The sequence below is a fragment of the Miniopterus schreibersii genome (genome assembly GCF_964146895.1).
Source record: "Miniopterus schreibersii genome assembly, chromosome: 7".
NCBI classification, from domain to species: domain Eukaryota; kingdom Metazoa; phylum Chordata; class Mammalia; order Chiroptera; family Miniopteridae; genus Miniopterus; species Miniopterus schreibersii.
Window position 1 is genome coordinate 62,444,146 of NC_138108.1, and position 16,557 is coordinate 62,460,702.

At 40.5% G+C, this 16,557-nt stretch overlaps 1 protein-coding gene across 3 annotated transcripts in view; it reads left to right on the forward strand.

Annotated features, from left to right (window-relative positions):
• The window catches only part of GTDC1 (glycosyltransferase like domain containing 1), a 337,642-nt gene that overhangs the window by 263,687 nt on the left and 57,398 nt on the right, over nt 1-16,557 (forward strand). For all 3 annotated transcript variants that reach the window (XM_081143377.1, XM_081143376.1, XM_081143378.1), the window contains one exon: nt 15,719-16,054. In XM_081143377.1, the coding sequence (XP_080999503.1) occupies nt 15,719-16,054 (336 nt within the window). The remainder of the gene's footprint in view (nt 1-15,718; nt 16,055-16,557) is intronic.

Below are 16,557 nucleotides of genomic sequence, written 5' to 3' on the forward strand. Positions count from 1 at the left end.
GTGGGCACTCTATAAATGCCTGCTGGTTGCCAAATAGTTTAAGTAAATATTTGGAATTTAGAAAGCTGCGAGATTTTTTTTTTTAAGGAAGAATAAAACTTACGTTACAAACCTATTGCCTCCATTGCCTCACTTTGGTGAATCTGTAGCTCTCCCCCGGCATACTGATCAATCTCTAAATGTGAACTAACCGTCATTCCTCCTCCTCAAAATCTTCTCTTCTGATGCTTCCTGTCTGGTATCTGTTCTAGTTTAACAAATCAGAAACTGGCTCTAAAAATTTACTGTAAGTTAGACTTTTAAGAACTTTAGATACTAAAACTTCTGGATAGGGAAGACAAACTAGGTTTTAAAAACAATGAATAGCATAAAAATAAAACATGAGAAATAAAAAAGGATTCTATAAAATTATGCATATTTTTAAAAGGACTAAGTGGAATTTTTATATATTCATCAAAATTAACTCAGTGGAGCCCTGACCGGTGTGGCTTAGTTGGTTGGGCATCTTCCTGTGCACTGAAAGGTTGCGGGTTCATTTTCCTGTCAGGGCACATGCCTGGGTTTCAGGATCCATCCCCTGTAGGGGACGTGCAGGAGGCAGCCATTTGATGTTTCTCTCATATCAATGTTTCTCTCTCTCTCTCTCTCTCTCTCCTCCTTCCCCTCTCTATAAAAATCAGTAAAAAATATTTTAAAAATTAATTTAGTGGATATGTTAAGTATTAGATATGTGTGAAGAGAGAATTAGTGACCTAGAAGCTAGATCTTAAGAAATAAAAAATAAGGTAACAAAAACACATGTCTAATAGGAGTTCCAGAAGAAAAAATTAGAGAAAAATATTAGAGGCAGTATTCAAAGATATTTGGGCAAGAAATTTCCAGAGATTATGGAAATAAATGAATTCTCAGGAAAATACGTAGTTTTAAAAGGTCTGTAATACAAAGGAAAATATCTTTTTCTAGTCCTACTGACCCCTAAGTTGCCTCTTTCCCACCAGAGGCTACCACTAACAAAACTTTTGTTTCTTATTTTGCTATTTCTCTATTTTTAAGATATGAAATATTATCTATCTATTGACTTCTTACCAGGAGACACGATGATTTAGTTGGCTCTCTTACAGTATGGGCATGCACATGTGCGCACACACATACTCTCTTTCTCTCACCCTATCCTTCTAATAGGGCTATATCTCCACTTTTACTTAATTAAACATTCTGTGTTTCTAGCATTTTTCTATGTGAAAACTGTTCCCTGCTGAGCAGCATTGTATTCTATGATTAAGTTTCCTTCCCTGAACAACTCTTCACTTTTTCTTGGAGCTAATTAGCACATTGGTTTTATTTACTTGGTTTCTGTATTACTCTCACAAATTCATTCCCAAGCTCTGTAACTCATTCATCTTTTTTATATGGTCAGAGCTGTTTCTGTTTTCTTCTTGGACACCTCCATCCTGGAGGCCTCGATTCTCTTCTGCTTGTTTTTGTTGCTTTCTGGACCCTTGAGTCAACTAGTTCCTGAATTCCATGTATTTCTCTTTTTTGTATTACTTTCTCATTTTAGTGGGGTCCATCGACCAGTATCTCCTCAAGATACATACATGGGAGCTGAAATTTCTTAAGACCTTGCCTGTCTGAAAACAACTTTATCCTTTCTCACATTTGATTGATATTTCACTGAGTTTTGAGCTGCCTTTGAAAATCATTTTCCTCATAAGTGTGAGACCATGTTCCATTGTTTTCTACTTTTTGAACTTCTGTTGAAGAGTCTGATTCCAGTCCTTTTCTGATCCCTTGCACATGACTCCCCATGCTTGCTCTCCCAAAGGGTAGTAGGCTTCTTTTCTATCACTGGTGCTCTGAAATTCCATGATGATTCTACTTGGATTGGATTTTTGTTCCATTCTTTTGCTGGGCACTTATTTTCTTCAGTACAAAGAATTTTCTTATATTTGTTTCATTTCTCTCCCCCATGACTTTCTCAGGATTTACTTTCTTCAGTTCCTAATAGTCAGTATTGAACCTTAGATTGACCTAAGTTTGTTCTATTTTTTCTCTTTGTTTCTATTTTTGTTCAGCTTTCTATAAGATTTTCTCAACTTTATCTTCCCATTCTTCTGTTGATTTTTTTTAAAGTTATGATATTTTTATTTGCAAGCACTCTTTTTTGTTCTCGAATGTCCTTTCTTATTGTATCCTATTTTCTCCACCATAGATGCAAAATCTTATTTTGTCCGTATGGATATTATAGGATTTTTAAAAAGAAATTTTCTACTCTCCATGTTGTCTCAGTTTCTTCCAAGATCCTTTTTTATATTTGTTTGCTTTGTCATATTTATTTTGTGTTGAAAGTTTTCCTCGGTGTCTGCTGACCTGGCTCTCCACTGATTTTTGAGAGTGAGATGATTAGAACTTTAGAGACAGGGCTTGTTGACTAGTGGCCTTTTTCATGGGGTGAGCAAACAGGGATTCACTTGTCTTGTTGTCTTGTTAGTGTCACTAGGTCAGTACAGTTGATTTCCAGAGAGGCTCCTGTAATCATCTGGAAGGGGAATCCCCAGACGTCTGGGAGCCAAATGGGGAAGGGGGCTGAGAGACCTCACCAATAAATGGGCTTACTTTCAGTTTCCCTCGCCTCTGCCTTTAGCCTTGCCAGGTCTCCTTAGTTTAGCCCGGTAGTGAAGAAGCCACCTGTCTGGTGTTGAGGTGGGAGGTGGGTGGAGAGGCGAGATAGTTGTCTGGCTGCATGGACTTGGGGAGGTTAGAAGGTTTGAGTTCACTTTATGTAGAATTGCTCCCAGTTCTGTTTTTAGTTCTGCTCTGCAAGTGCACCTCAGAGGCACTTGATGTGTCCAAAACCTGAGCCTTTTGGAGTTTCTCTGGAGCAAATGAGCTGCTGCTGCTTAGCTAACCCACATGCACGAGCAGTCACCTGCGCTTATAGACACGGTCTGCCTTCTCTCTGCTCAAATAACACTCATCCCTCTGCTCTCTGTCTCCTGAAATTCAGTTGACATTTCTTTTCTGTTGTCATCTTTCTCAGTTTTTTCTTCGTCCTTCAGAGTCTATACTTTTCAAAAAATTCCCATACCATTTTAGCGGAGATTCAGAAGGCAAGGGCGCTTAAAATTGGCGTTTGCTCTGCCATGTTTCCCCCACAATCCTTTCTTCGCACTGCAGTCAGTGTTTATTCAGACCCAGTCTGACTCTACACTTCCCAAATGGCTCCAAACTGCTTCACTTATGTTATTAAGAGCAGAAAGGCCTCCCCTCATTATTTCTTGAGCCTTTTTTTTTTTTTTTTTTTTAATATATCTTTATTGATTTCAAAGAGAGGAAGGGAGAGGGAGAGAGACAGATAGAAACATCAACGATGAGAGAGTCATTGACTGGCTGCCTCCTGCAGGCCCCCGACTGGGGATCAAGCCCGTATCCTAGGCATGTGCCCTGACCAGGAATTGAACCAAGATCCCCTGGATCATAGGGCTATGCTCAACCACTGAGCCATGCCGGCCAGGCTTGGGCCTTATTTTTTACCAATTCCCACCTACTTAATGCTCCGGTCATATTTTGTGTTTTACTCCTGGACCGTGTTCTCTCCATAGGCCCTTTGCACATGACCACCTCTCACTCCCACACCTGGCTGACCTGTAATCATCACGGAGGTGCCAGCTGAAAGGTCACCTTCTCTAGGGAGCCTTCCTTGGCACTAACCCCTCTCAGGTCCGAGTTTTCATCTCACAGTCATGATACCCAGTCTTCCCTGACGCAGCGCCCTCCAGGTCGTGGGTTCCATCAGGGCACCTGTTTGCCTGGCACGTGGTAGGCGCTGCAGGTTTTCTTCAGCGGTGACTGACTGTTTCACCCTCTGAACCTTTCCACTCGGGATTTTGACTGTGTTATTTTCAGGCCTTTCTTTACCTTCAGGCCTTGGTTACAGTCTAGTTCTAGGCCAGCAATTTACGCACCTGTTACCTTTTTACTCCCCTTTTTCCAAACTTAGAAGTTCTGGAAAGTATAAAAGCCTGACGTGGAAGTGTTTGTACACTCATTGGTACACATAAAAGCTTTGATTCAAATGCCAAATTCACAAAATTGTATCTTGTAACCTTGGTTTGGAATAAAGTTCGTTTCTGTGGCTTAATAATTAGGGCGCGAGTGAGACCTTGAAGAGAGTCAGCACTGGCGCCGCAGCATTTACTGCGGGAGTGAGGAAAGGGGGCTGCGCTGGAAGTCGCGTTTGCTGGTCATTTTTATTTATTCGGGGCAAGGGGAAAAGGAAATAAAAGGGCTGGAGCCTGGATGCCCATCTGTTCATGCTTCAGAGACCTGGGAACTGATGTTTTAAATTTCCTGCTTTTACTTTCTTGGTTTATGCAGCTTTAAGAAGTGTGAGGATGGAACCGCTCCGTTAGAAAAAAAAATGAAGGTGCAAAAGGAAACACGAGGAAAAGGGAACCACAGAGAAAAGTACCGTGGGAAACAAGCAAAACAGAAAGGGTGGAATGTATATTTTTTTTATTCGTAACATTGGAACTTTTTGTAATTAATGTGCCTCTAGGCATGAGTACAAATCCTTGATTGCTATACAAGTGACAATATGGTAACGTATTAAAATGCAGGCCTTAAATCTGAAAGTTCAGGGCAGCCCAGTGTGAACACAGAGGACCAGGGGGACTCGAGCAGGGCTTTGAGAAAATTCTTTCTAAGTAACATTTGTAAAAATGAATAAATGAATAGCTAAAGTGTAACTTGGAATAGTTAGGAGAAAGGCGTCTTTAAGAAGGCCTGGGTCTCTGGTTTATAAAGTAGGCTTAACTCTGAGAAGGTCAGTACAGTCAGAGACTGGAGTTTTTAGACTGTTGTGTTTTCTCTTGAGTAACGATGACAACATACTGCTGATGATCTTCACTGTTATTACCATCAATAAAAAATAACAGTATTTACTGAGCTCTCACTGTTTGCCAGGCAGCATGGATAACATAATTCTGCAAGGCAGCTTTAGTATTATCTCCATTTTACAGATGAGGTAACTGACGCTTAGACAAAAGACCTTTTCCCCAGGTCAATTAATATGTGATAGGTCCTGAATTCGAAACCAGACAATATGCTTAGAGCTCTGCATGACCCAGTATGCCATTTGGCCCCTTACTAATAAATGTAGGCTATTTAGTAAATTTTATTAGATGTTTTAATCCGTATTCTTCTTCTGAGAGAAGCCTAGGAATGGCCTTGTTCTCACTGAACAGATGAGAAAGCCCAGATTCAGAGAGATTAATGACTATTCACAACCAAGCAAAATTCTCAGAAAAATTTCTTTTCTAAAACTCAATTATCTATTTTTAAAATTTATATTTAATTTAAAGAAGTAACATTTTACTTCACAATAAAATTCACAAATATTGTCTCCTGTGTGTCCCCTACATTCTCTTATCACATTTGATAGTCAGCTCTCTCTTTTATAACATTCTCTTGTCAGTGAATGTCAGTATAAACATAGCACCTCCTCCCCCATTGGTTTCCGGATACTCTGCTCAGGAAATTTCACACGTCATGGTGTTGACCCTCTCTGCTTTCTTCACAACAGTATCCAGCTGTGTTAGTCATCTCAGGCTGCCATGGTATTAGACTGGTGGTATAAACAACAGAAGTGTATTTTCTCGCAGTTCTGCAGGCTGGACTTCTGAGATGAGGGTGCCAGGGTGGTTGGTTCTGGGTAGGTTGCTCTTCCTGGCTTGCAGATGGCTGGCTTCTGGCTGTGTCCTCACACTTGGTGGTGGGAATGGAGGTGGCAAAGGAGAGAGTGAAGGAGAGATCTCTTCCTCTTCTTGTAAGGCCACAGTCCTATCTGATTAAGGCCCAATACTTTTGACCTCATTTAACCCTAGTTACCTCCTAAAGACCCTCTCTATCTCCACATATGGGTTAGGGCTTCAACACAGGGATTTTGGGGGAACCCAATTCAAGTAAAATGATGTCATACTCTAAAGGACACTCCCCCATTGGAAACACTGTCATAGGGGAATTCTTCTATTTGTTTGGAAGGAAGAAAACGATCCTTTCTTTAGTACCAGCAAATTTTCCCATTCTGTTTTCAGCCTCAACTACTGGCTTCCAAACAAAAAATCATGGAACAGAACACATGATTAGAGATTATTTCTAGAGTTCTCTTCAATGCTTTATTGGTACTGTAACAAACCTGGGATTCCCAGAAGAGTGAGAACATTTATTTGCCAACAAGGTAAATGCTTACAAAGCAGCTCACTGAGTTGTACACATGAGAAACAACTACTTCCTCTTGCTTGAAAGAGATGAGTTCACATCCACATTTAAGAACTTTTTTCCTTTTTTATTTATTATTATTAAATTAGGTGTGGTGAATGGATAGCAGGTTTTGAAACTTTGCTTCTGAGCTATTAATGAAACAAGATGAGCAAGTTATTAAGTTTGAATTTAAAAATGAGATCAGTTTTCTCTAGCCTGTTTTGCTCAATAGTTAGTGCATCAGCCAGCAGAGTGAAGGATCTCGGGTTCAGTTCCTGTCAAGGGCACCTACCTCAGTTGCAGGCTCAGTCTTTGGCCTGGTCAGGGCTTGTGCAGGAGGTAACCATTCCATGTGTCTCTCTCACATCGATGTTTCTCTCTCTCTTTCTCTCTCTCTCCCTTCCACTCTCTCTGAAAAGCAATGGAAAAAGTATCCTCCTGTGAGGATTTATAAATAATAATGATAATAATTAAATCATTTTAGTAATGGCATCAGTAAATACAGTTTAGATTAAAGATAATATGGATAATTTAAAATTTGAGGAGCTAAAAGACCAAAATAAGTCAGTATGAAATGTTACTACATACTCACTAAAAGCTTTGTAAATACAGACATAACCTCTTGCAGATAGAAAGAGCTTAAGTGTTTATTGAATGAATATTTGTTGATTCACTTAACCCAGTGACTCACTCACTGACTAACTTGAAATTTCCCAGTTACCCAAGATGGCTCAGCGGTTGAGTTTCGACCTGGGATCCAGGCGATCAGGGTTCGGTTCCCTGTCAAGGGCACATGCCCGGGTTGCCGGCTGCAGCCGATCAATGGCTCTCTCATCATTGATGTTTCTATCTCTCTCTCTCCCTCTCCCTTCCTCCCTCTGAAATCAATAAAGATAAATTTTTTTAAAAAAGAAAGAAAATAAATGGTCTTTACCTTTAAAAAAAAAAAGAATAACCTCATGAGTATGGATATTGCCTGAAGGAGCAAGGGAATGGCAAGTTCATGTAGATTTACTCAGCTACTCCACACGTCATTACCGACACATTCTCTTTTAATCCTCACAATAAATTTGCAAAAACATATTATTCCATTTTATAGATTAAGAAACTGAAGTTCAGAAAAATTGAGTGATTTGAATAACTTTGCAAATACAGGAGGTGCCAGTGCTACCCTATGTACCAGTACAGCCCGGATCTTCCTCCCTTCAACATGTGCATTCCTTGAGTGAGTTTACTTAAGGTGCTTCACAGCGATTTCTCTCCACCTGTTCTCCCAAAATAATCTTTCTCATAAGCTTACTGTGGTACTGTAATAAATGAAATTATTATTCTGTGATCATTTCCCTTGAATTAAGGAATTGCCCCTTTTGAAGGTTGTAACACATTGAGCGTGGAAGGTGATTAATACATTGAGGGATTTGAAGATCAGTTTCCAACAAGACCAACAATGGAGAGCAGGGCATAATTCGGGGCTGGATGCAAAGTGGGGCTTAGTTCCAGTTTAGGATGCAAGGAGGTGCTTGGTGGGGGGTCGGGGTGGCCAGGAGATGGGGAATCAGAAAGTAATATGAGGATCTTAGGGAATTAAACACGAGTGGGTGGAGAGTGCTTAAAGTGGGGGTAGAAAAATTAAGATTTCTTTTTTGCGGAAAAAAGCCTACAACTTTGCTAACTGTGTTGAATTACTGTAGTAAACCTTGTATAAACTAGAGGGTTTTGTTGACATTCTGAGAGAGCTGTTTTGGGGAAGGAGGGGAGAGCATGAGCAGTCGGCATACATATGTTCACAAGAATGGCTCTGGATTTGATAAAAATTTGTTCCGCCAACATGCAAGATAGCTTTTCTTATTCTCAAACATTTATAAGGACCTTAAATTTTATGTATGGGGAAAGTATATTAAAGGTTTATAAAGGGATTTTCTAAAATTACACAAGACAAAGTGTTCATACTAGTTTGCAGTTAAATTAGCAACACATACACTCTACAACACTTTGAAATCAGGAGAGAATGGGGAATTGAGGCATAATTATTGAAGTTAAATAGCACTAATCACAATAACCATGTTGTCAGAAGAGGCCATGTAAACAATGGTATAAGTTAGGTGAATGGAAGGTGTTCGATTTTCAGAAAAGATTTTTAGAAATGATGGTGGGAAATAAAAATAAGAAGGAATAGGCTCATGGAAACATGCCATCTCTTCCTATGACAGATATCAGAGAACGATGGCCCTAAGCAGGAGAGAGGAAGCTGAAGCTTCTCTTCAGGGCAGCCTTCAAAAGAAGATACTGTCTTCACCGAGTGTGTCGTCCCTGGGGCCAGACTGGCTAAGAAGGCAGCTTAAAGACCACAAAGTTGCTTTTAGTTTGGGTATGCATTTCTCAGGCTGCTCCATAGAGTTTGCTTGTTAACTTGAACTGCAGCAAGTTTCTGGGGGTCCTGTTTTCCCATCTTGTCACGAGACAGATTCTTTGTAGTCCGTCTCAGACTGCCGTCAATATTTCATGTTGGCTTTTCAAGTTTGCACAGGAGGAGATGAAATTTGGTCCAGGCACCAAATGCTGAATGTGGATACTACATGGCTAACCAGCCACAGTGGTGGTGGATGGCCGTTCTCCCAAAGCTTTTGTGCTGTGTGCTTGTGGATTGTGATGGACTCATCTGTGATTCGAGTTTGTTCAGATAATGTCCTTCCAGGAGCTTCTTACTGAAACAGCCTTTGTAGACATATGTCCTCTATTTCATGAATATTAGCACTTAGTCATCCCTAGGACAGAAGAGCAGCCATCCTACAACCAACCACCAAGAATATGTCTTTCTGCTTAATGTTGTGGTCTCCAACATCTAGTTTTAATTATGATGGCCTTTTTTTTTTTTTTTTTTTTGCTTGTGATTCCTTTATTTAGTGAAGATAGTGTGGCAAGAGGTATAAGGGGTGTACGTATCCACATGAGAACACTAGATCAAGATTTTTACTTTTAAACTTTATAGGTTTATATAAATCTGCTTACCATATAAGTGATGTATTGGACACATGTGGGCTAGCATGATTTTTTAATTATCTTGGATATTTGCTTGTGTGGCTAAATTCTAAAAATGTTAATTTTGTAATTAATTTCCAACACATTGCTTGGAAACAGTGAATAGTTTTTGTTATAAATCACCCAAGAACTTAGATCACTGAACTGCCTGGATGTGTCTTCCCAGTTGGTTTCGGAAAAGTTACTTATCTTTGATTCCCATTTCCTTTCTCTTCAATTCTCAATATGGTTTCTATCCAGGAATTCACAGAAATCGCTGTGATAAAAGAGAATGATATTTTTTTCTGCTGTCATCCGTATTAGCCTTGAACCGTATCGTCTTCTGTCATTTTTTTTACAGGTTCTCCTGATTTCTTTCAAACTTCCTTTGGTCTACTGATGTGTGGCCTTGGTGTATGGCCTTTGGTTTGGGCTTTCATCATTTTCTCATGTGAATGCACTTTCCCATTCTTTCTATCATCTCTGAAATGTAAAATATGCCACCACTCATTTGGCTCCCATGCTTTTCAGACTCTGGCTGTGGGTGCATACCTCCCAGAGTCTCAAATAGTGTTTCATAATGTTTCCCAGAATATCCTTTGTAGAATATTAATTCTTACGGTACCTCCTTGGGTCAGCTGGGGTGGGGGTGGGAGGTTCCTTGTTCCTTTAGGTGTCAAGTTTGGGAAACAATAAATGCAATGTTCCTATCACATAATAGGTGCTCAATAAGTAGTTATTAAATGAACAAAGGAATGAATGAGTGAACATGTATAATACACATTAGCATGTGCTTTGGGAAGTTCTATAGTGAAGAAATGTTTAACTTTGTTACACCCAGCAGTTTTCAAACTTTTTTCCTCACAAAATCTTCTCTAGTACACCACCTACACGTGTCTCATGGAACTGGTGTTGCACAAAACACACCTTGTAAAACCCTGGCCGAAAGGGTACAACACAGCAGCCACCTCTCTCCTTCCTCCAAACCTCAGCTGTAGGCTGAGCTCAGTCAGCCCCTTCTCCTTGCCTGCCCCACATGCAGACCAGTTTCTTTATTCTTCTTGCTAATGCTGTCCTCCCTCTTCATTGGTTCCAGTTTGGAATAATCTTTCATCAATTATACTCTCTCTGCATCTTTTTTTTTTTCACGTTGTCTTCCAGATCTGATCTGAGAAGCAAGAGTCTCAAGGACTCTTATCTGTGGGTATTATTTAAGAGATTCTATAGATTGGACTCACTATATTAAGTACTTTTTATTCAAATCTTTCAAAAAGACATTTGTAAGCAGTGTGTAGCACATAACATACATTTCAGCCATGACATTCTCTTCAACAACAGATGAACCAATATTAATGTCCTAAATTGCCCTGACTCACTTTGTCTGAACTCCTTCCTCTTGACTTCCTCTGTTAGTCAGCTAAAAGGACTCTAGCTTCTCAAATTTAGGAGAAATAACTAAGGTGCTTAGAACATTTCCTGTGTTTGCCATCAATCTTAACAGCCTTGAATGCTTCTCTCAAATCTAGTCTTTTCCTGACTAATCTGAATAAGGCCTTTGGCCCTTCCTATAGGTTCAGCTCTAGGTGGGTTTGTTTAGATGTGGGGGTTGGGAACGCAATCAAATTTAGGTCTAGAGAATATTTATTACAGCTGTGCCTTCAAAGGTCATCCAACATAATAGGGTTTTGTGTTAGTGGCTCTGGAGCCTTGTTAGGGAACAGAGGTGAGAGGAAAGGCGGGCCTCTGAAAGGAGAGTGTACAGTAGGTAGACTTTGCTTCTGTTTCACAGATTGACTATTGGTTGGAAAAAGGTGGGAGTGGGGTCCCATGGCTAATGACAGATTGGAAGCGATTACAGTAATCAGAATATTTCTGAAAGTAAAAACAGGTTCAAAGGTGTTCTGTGGGCAGTAGCATTTCTTTAAGAGAAAATGGGGAATTGTTAAATTGTCAACCTGGCGTAGGCTCTACAAGGCAGCTCGCTGGTGTTCCTCTGACTCTCTCACTCCTTGCCTCGGACCTTCCTCTTCTCATTAGCACCTCCATCAGAGTGGGAGCAAGGAAGTGTTCAGACATGTGCCTGTTTGCACATGTCGTTGTGTTAATGCCAGGACAGACATTCTATCCAGTTCTATAGAAAAGCCAATTTCCCCCCATCGGTAAGGTATTATTTTCTTTTTTAGCATAGTACGGTTTATTGCCAAGTGTCTCTTAACTGTACATTACAAATAGCGTCTGATTAAGAATGTTCTGGATGGGTTAATTAGTGTGGTGACTATTATTAAGCAAACTGCTTGTTAGTATTATGCCTATTTGATCTTGGTATTGATGTGAAGTAATTGACCATAGAGCTACATTTAGGAAAGCTGGAATAAAGTTTTTTGATTTCTATTATGGCAATAAATTGTTTATATTAAACATGTCTATGAAAATAGGAGTTTCGTGGCACAGAGAATCAGTAGACTCTGTGTGGGATGGTAGATGAGGATTATTTTATCTTGTTGTGGTCTATTTTTTAGAAATACTAATACATTTGTCCAGCTACTTCAAGACCAATTCTGCTGAAACAAAGTAGTAAAAAATTATTTCAGCTTACTACTGCAGAGTTTAGGAAGACTAAGGTGATCTTAACTTCCCAAACCTGAAGGATGTATTTCTTTTTAGATTTAGCTAATTGCCTGAGTACTCCTTTGGGTAACAATTACTATATATAAATAGACTATTAAAAATATGAGAAGATACTATAAACAAGGAAAGCATAGCATGTAACCACATTCTTTCAAATAATGGATTATTATCTATATTATTTATTGGTATTTTGTCCAGTCCTATTATTTTCCCTAGCTATAGCATTTCCATAGGGAATTTATTCCATGAGCTAATAAATTATACCGTCAGGGAGTTTTTCTTGAAATTCAGCTTAAATTTTCCTATTCTTAATTTCATCTCATTACTCCTAGTTATACCCCCTTGTAGCAGGCTAAATAATTATGCTCTTTCCTTGGAGACTCCTATTATGTACCCCTCTAGTTGTCACTTAGCCAAGCTATTCATATTTAGCTCCTTTAATCTGTCCTCATAAATCAATTCTTCCATTGCCTTAATCATAATTATTGCTCTTCTAAGAACTCTCTAATTTTCCAACATATACAGCTATCAGGTGACCCAGATGAAATCCGCATTCGCGCAGCATCCTGCCCCCTCAGACTTGGTGTCTTCCTTCCCTGTACAACAGGACCGGTGACGAGGTGGCATATCGGTTTACTGGTCAGATCAGCACAGGCTCGCGCATCGTCAACCCCAGACAGTCTAAACAGTGCTCTCCATGTGTCCTGTTTGCATGCAGGTTTGTTTTTATTTTGTCAGTTTCGTCACATCGGTGAGCCGGGTTTTGGGTTACTGTCCTATTGGTACCCGCATCTCTCCACCTCCTAATTCACCGCCACCCGTCAAGTCAGTCGTCACGGCCTGTGTGAACAGGGCGTTCTGTTCATCCTCGAGAACATCCAGGGAACGTGCAGAATAAAAGCAGGCCTAGCACCTTGCCCACAGCTAAATTCCTCCTCAGCTCCCAGTTCCCATTGTTTACAACCCTTTAGCCAACCTCCCGTCTCTTTTAATTTGCAGTTTTGCTCACAGGCTGGACAATGTAAATGGATTTTATGACTTAGATGGGTCATGATACTGTTTTTGAAAATGAAATATGATGTTTTAATGCTCATCATTTTTTTTTAATTGTGAATTCTTGGTGCACTGGGCTTGTAATTCTATTAAAATCCTTTGTACACTTTCCTGGCATTCCTTATCTGAATTAAACAAATAGGTTACCTCAGTTGTTTTATTACTGTTTTGCTGATATGTACAGATGTTCCTTCTCTTACTACTTGTTCCATTTGCTTAGGTGAACTTGAAGGTATTGTTATACTCTATTTTTGTTTTACTTTTTGTGTTCATCAATGGGAACTTTTCAATTGATTTTTAGCTCCTTAGAATTTCCTCAGTATTTTTAATTTGTATCCGGAAGCAAGTTGGTTAGTTCCCTTAAATATTTTGGACCTCTGAGATCTGAAACTGTAATCTGTATATTCCCAAGTTTCTTTCCATTGTAAATCAGGAATTAAGTTATTTTATTAGGGCATACCAAGGGGGTTAGCACCATTCTTTCCGTTTTCTCTATCTGCATATAATCATCAACTTATTTCTTGGTTGGGAGGGCTCCTTATAAATTCAGGCGATTTTTTTCAAAAGGCTTTATGAAACAAGAACAGAAGCCCCCTCAATAAGCTTTTTGATTCTGGAATGTACACAGCATATTACAGCCAGACTTTGTCTTCAGCTCTCAGGGGAATCCCCACCATTCCTTCATTCCTTAGTGTTGCTCACCAGCCCCTCTCTCAGCTCACTTCTTAAAATCCAACTCCGTACACGACCTGGCCTAATGCTTTGGTGGCACATCTTAGGTTCCACACCTCCCACCTGAAACTGTTGTTTTTCAACTTCCTTTTTCTCTCCTTCCCTCAGCTTTGTAAGAAAGTTTGGTTTAATTCTTTTACAAGGCCCTACTTTCCCCACATACACACCAAAACTCCTGCTGTAATTCCGCACAGTGTGTTTCTGCTTTCATCTTGTAAGACTTTGTTTCATCAACATCCTGTTCCCTCTGTAGCAGGTATCCACAAGTGAACCCTCAAGTGGATCCCCTGTGTACACTCGCGCTATTAAAAAGAACTTGCCTTACCCTGGCTGGTGTGGCACAGTTGCTGGAGCGTCAGCCTGCTCACCAAAGGGCGGTGGGGTGGATTCCCTGTCAAGGGCAGGTACCGGGGTTGCAGGTTCCACCCTGGCCCCCAGTTGGGGGGAGTGGGAGGCAACCAATCCATGTGTCTTTCTCACATCGATGTTTCTCTCTCTCCCCTCCTCCCTCTCTCCCTTCCACTCTCTCTAAAAATCAATGGAAAAAATATCCTCAGGGGAGGATTAACCAAAACAAACTAACAAACAAACTCGCCTTGCCTTCTCTGCTGTGCCCCCCCCCCCTTCTTCTCTGCTCCCACCTCTCTTGTGCACACACCCTAACCTGCAGTCTGGCTTCTGCCTGCTCCCTCCGTAGGAACTGCCCTTGGTGTGGGCACTGATCTATTATGTAACAAGGCCAAAAACTCCTGTGGCACCTGTGCAGTGTTTCACTCCCTTTTTACACATTCTTTTGGGGCTCTTAATTCACTTCATTTGTGTGCTATTATAGTCACAGATTCCCTTTCTACTCTTCAGTTATTCCTTACTGCTCTCCTCCCATGGCTCTTCCTCCTGTGCTCTCCGTTTCTCCCCTTATTCAGGAATTCAAGGGAGGGGCTGAGTCTCTGGATGGGTCAGCGACTCAGAAAGCACTTGTTATCTGGCCCAGTTACCTCTCTAGACCTCAGGTCCCAGGGCCCTGCCCCAGCCTCTTTGGGCTGCATGTCATTCCCTGAAGATTTCATGTGCTTTCACACTCCTTTCCTTTGATCACACTGTCCCCTCAGTCCAGAACTCCCCCTCCTTGCCTTTCAAAATCCTTCGACTAAAACTCTCTTTAAGGCTTTACTGCTTCCTAAGTCGGAGTTGATCTCTAGTTCTCGGTTTTAAAGGTTAGAGCGTCCGTTCTTTATGTACCATGCCCCCCCCCCCCCCCCCAGTTAGTGGATTGTTCACATCTATCTCCCACTCTGTCTTTTCTGAGCACTACTGGTTGAATCCCCAGTAGATGATGAACTCCTTGATTTCATTGCAGATGCTTCTACCGTTCGTTATATAAAATATACTTCACGAAATATTAGCTAGGTCGATTTAATGAAAAGTCATGTGAGCAGAAATGCCCAGTGTTCAAACATTTTTATGGGATAATGAAATAAGGCTTAAAATAAGCCCTGGGCACATGGTGCCTGGACAATGAAGCCAAGCTCCAGAAGGATGGGTGGAGGAACCATGGCTCTACTCTTACCTTCTGTGTGTGCGATACATGCTTTACAGCCACGGACATTCTTTGGAAACGATTCAAAGACAATTGGGTCCAATTTCAGATTTTTGAACTTTCTCTTGACGGCTGCTACTTTTTGCTCTTTTTCTGGAGTTTTTGCTATGTCTTTATTTTTTCTCAGATTTATACATCGTCATCACTTCCTTATAGAAAGGTAAGGGATAAGTTTTATTTTATTTTATTTTAAATATATCTTTATTGATTTCAGAGAGGAAAGGAGAGGGAGAGAGAGATAGAAACATCAATGATGAGAGAGTCATTGATCAGGCCCGCAACCCGGGCATGTGCCCTGACCAGGAATCAAACCTCGATCGCCTGGATCCTAGGTTGATGCTCAACCGCTGAGCCACGCCCGGCCGGGCAAGGGATAAGTTTTAAATAGTGTCTTCACTAAAAGAGTATTGCATTTCCTTTTTGTAACAGATTCATGCCCAGGCATAAAACAACCCATTTACAGAAGATGCTCAGCCTTACAGGACACGGCAGTGCCGCTCCATCCCTGGACCTTCCTCCCCAGCAGGAGCAGGGAAGTTCGGAGAATTTACTGTGTAATGTCGAGTCAGGGTCTGGACCTTGTGACGTGGCGCAACAAGGAAACCTGGGCAGCTCACGCATGCAGGAGTCATGCTCGAAAACATGCATCTCGTCAGATACTTCAAGCTTTCGTCACGGGGAAAATAAACAAAACCTGCATGACATGTTGAGTGGAGCTGCTGATGAGGAACAAAGACCACTGCACATCGTCTGGCCTCACAGGTGGTAAGTTTCAGACACAGCCATTTAGGAAGAGTTCTCGCACTGGGCATAGAAGATGCGTTCTGATGATTGACTTGATAATTCGTTGTTGCTGTAGCTTTAGAAAGAGATCAGTTTAGTGTCATAATACTACTCATGTGGTGCCAAGGTGATACTACTCAATATCTTTATAAATAGTAGTGTACTTCAATTAAATTTGAATTTTTGAATTACAGCTAATTATTTGTAGTGATTTGTTCAAAAAGTTTCAAACTATAACAATAGGATTATATATATGTAATATATGCTATATATAATGCATATATATGTGTGTGTGTGTGTGTGTGTGTGTGTGTATATATATATATATATATATATAGTTATCACAAAATTTTCATATGTACATGTTGCTAAAACAGTTTCCATTATTTACTAATTTGACCAGTTTCCACTGGATGCCTTTACTTCACTTGCCGTGATGTGTATCAGTACGTTTCAAACTGTTTCCCTTCTCCCAGATGCCTCTG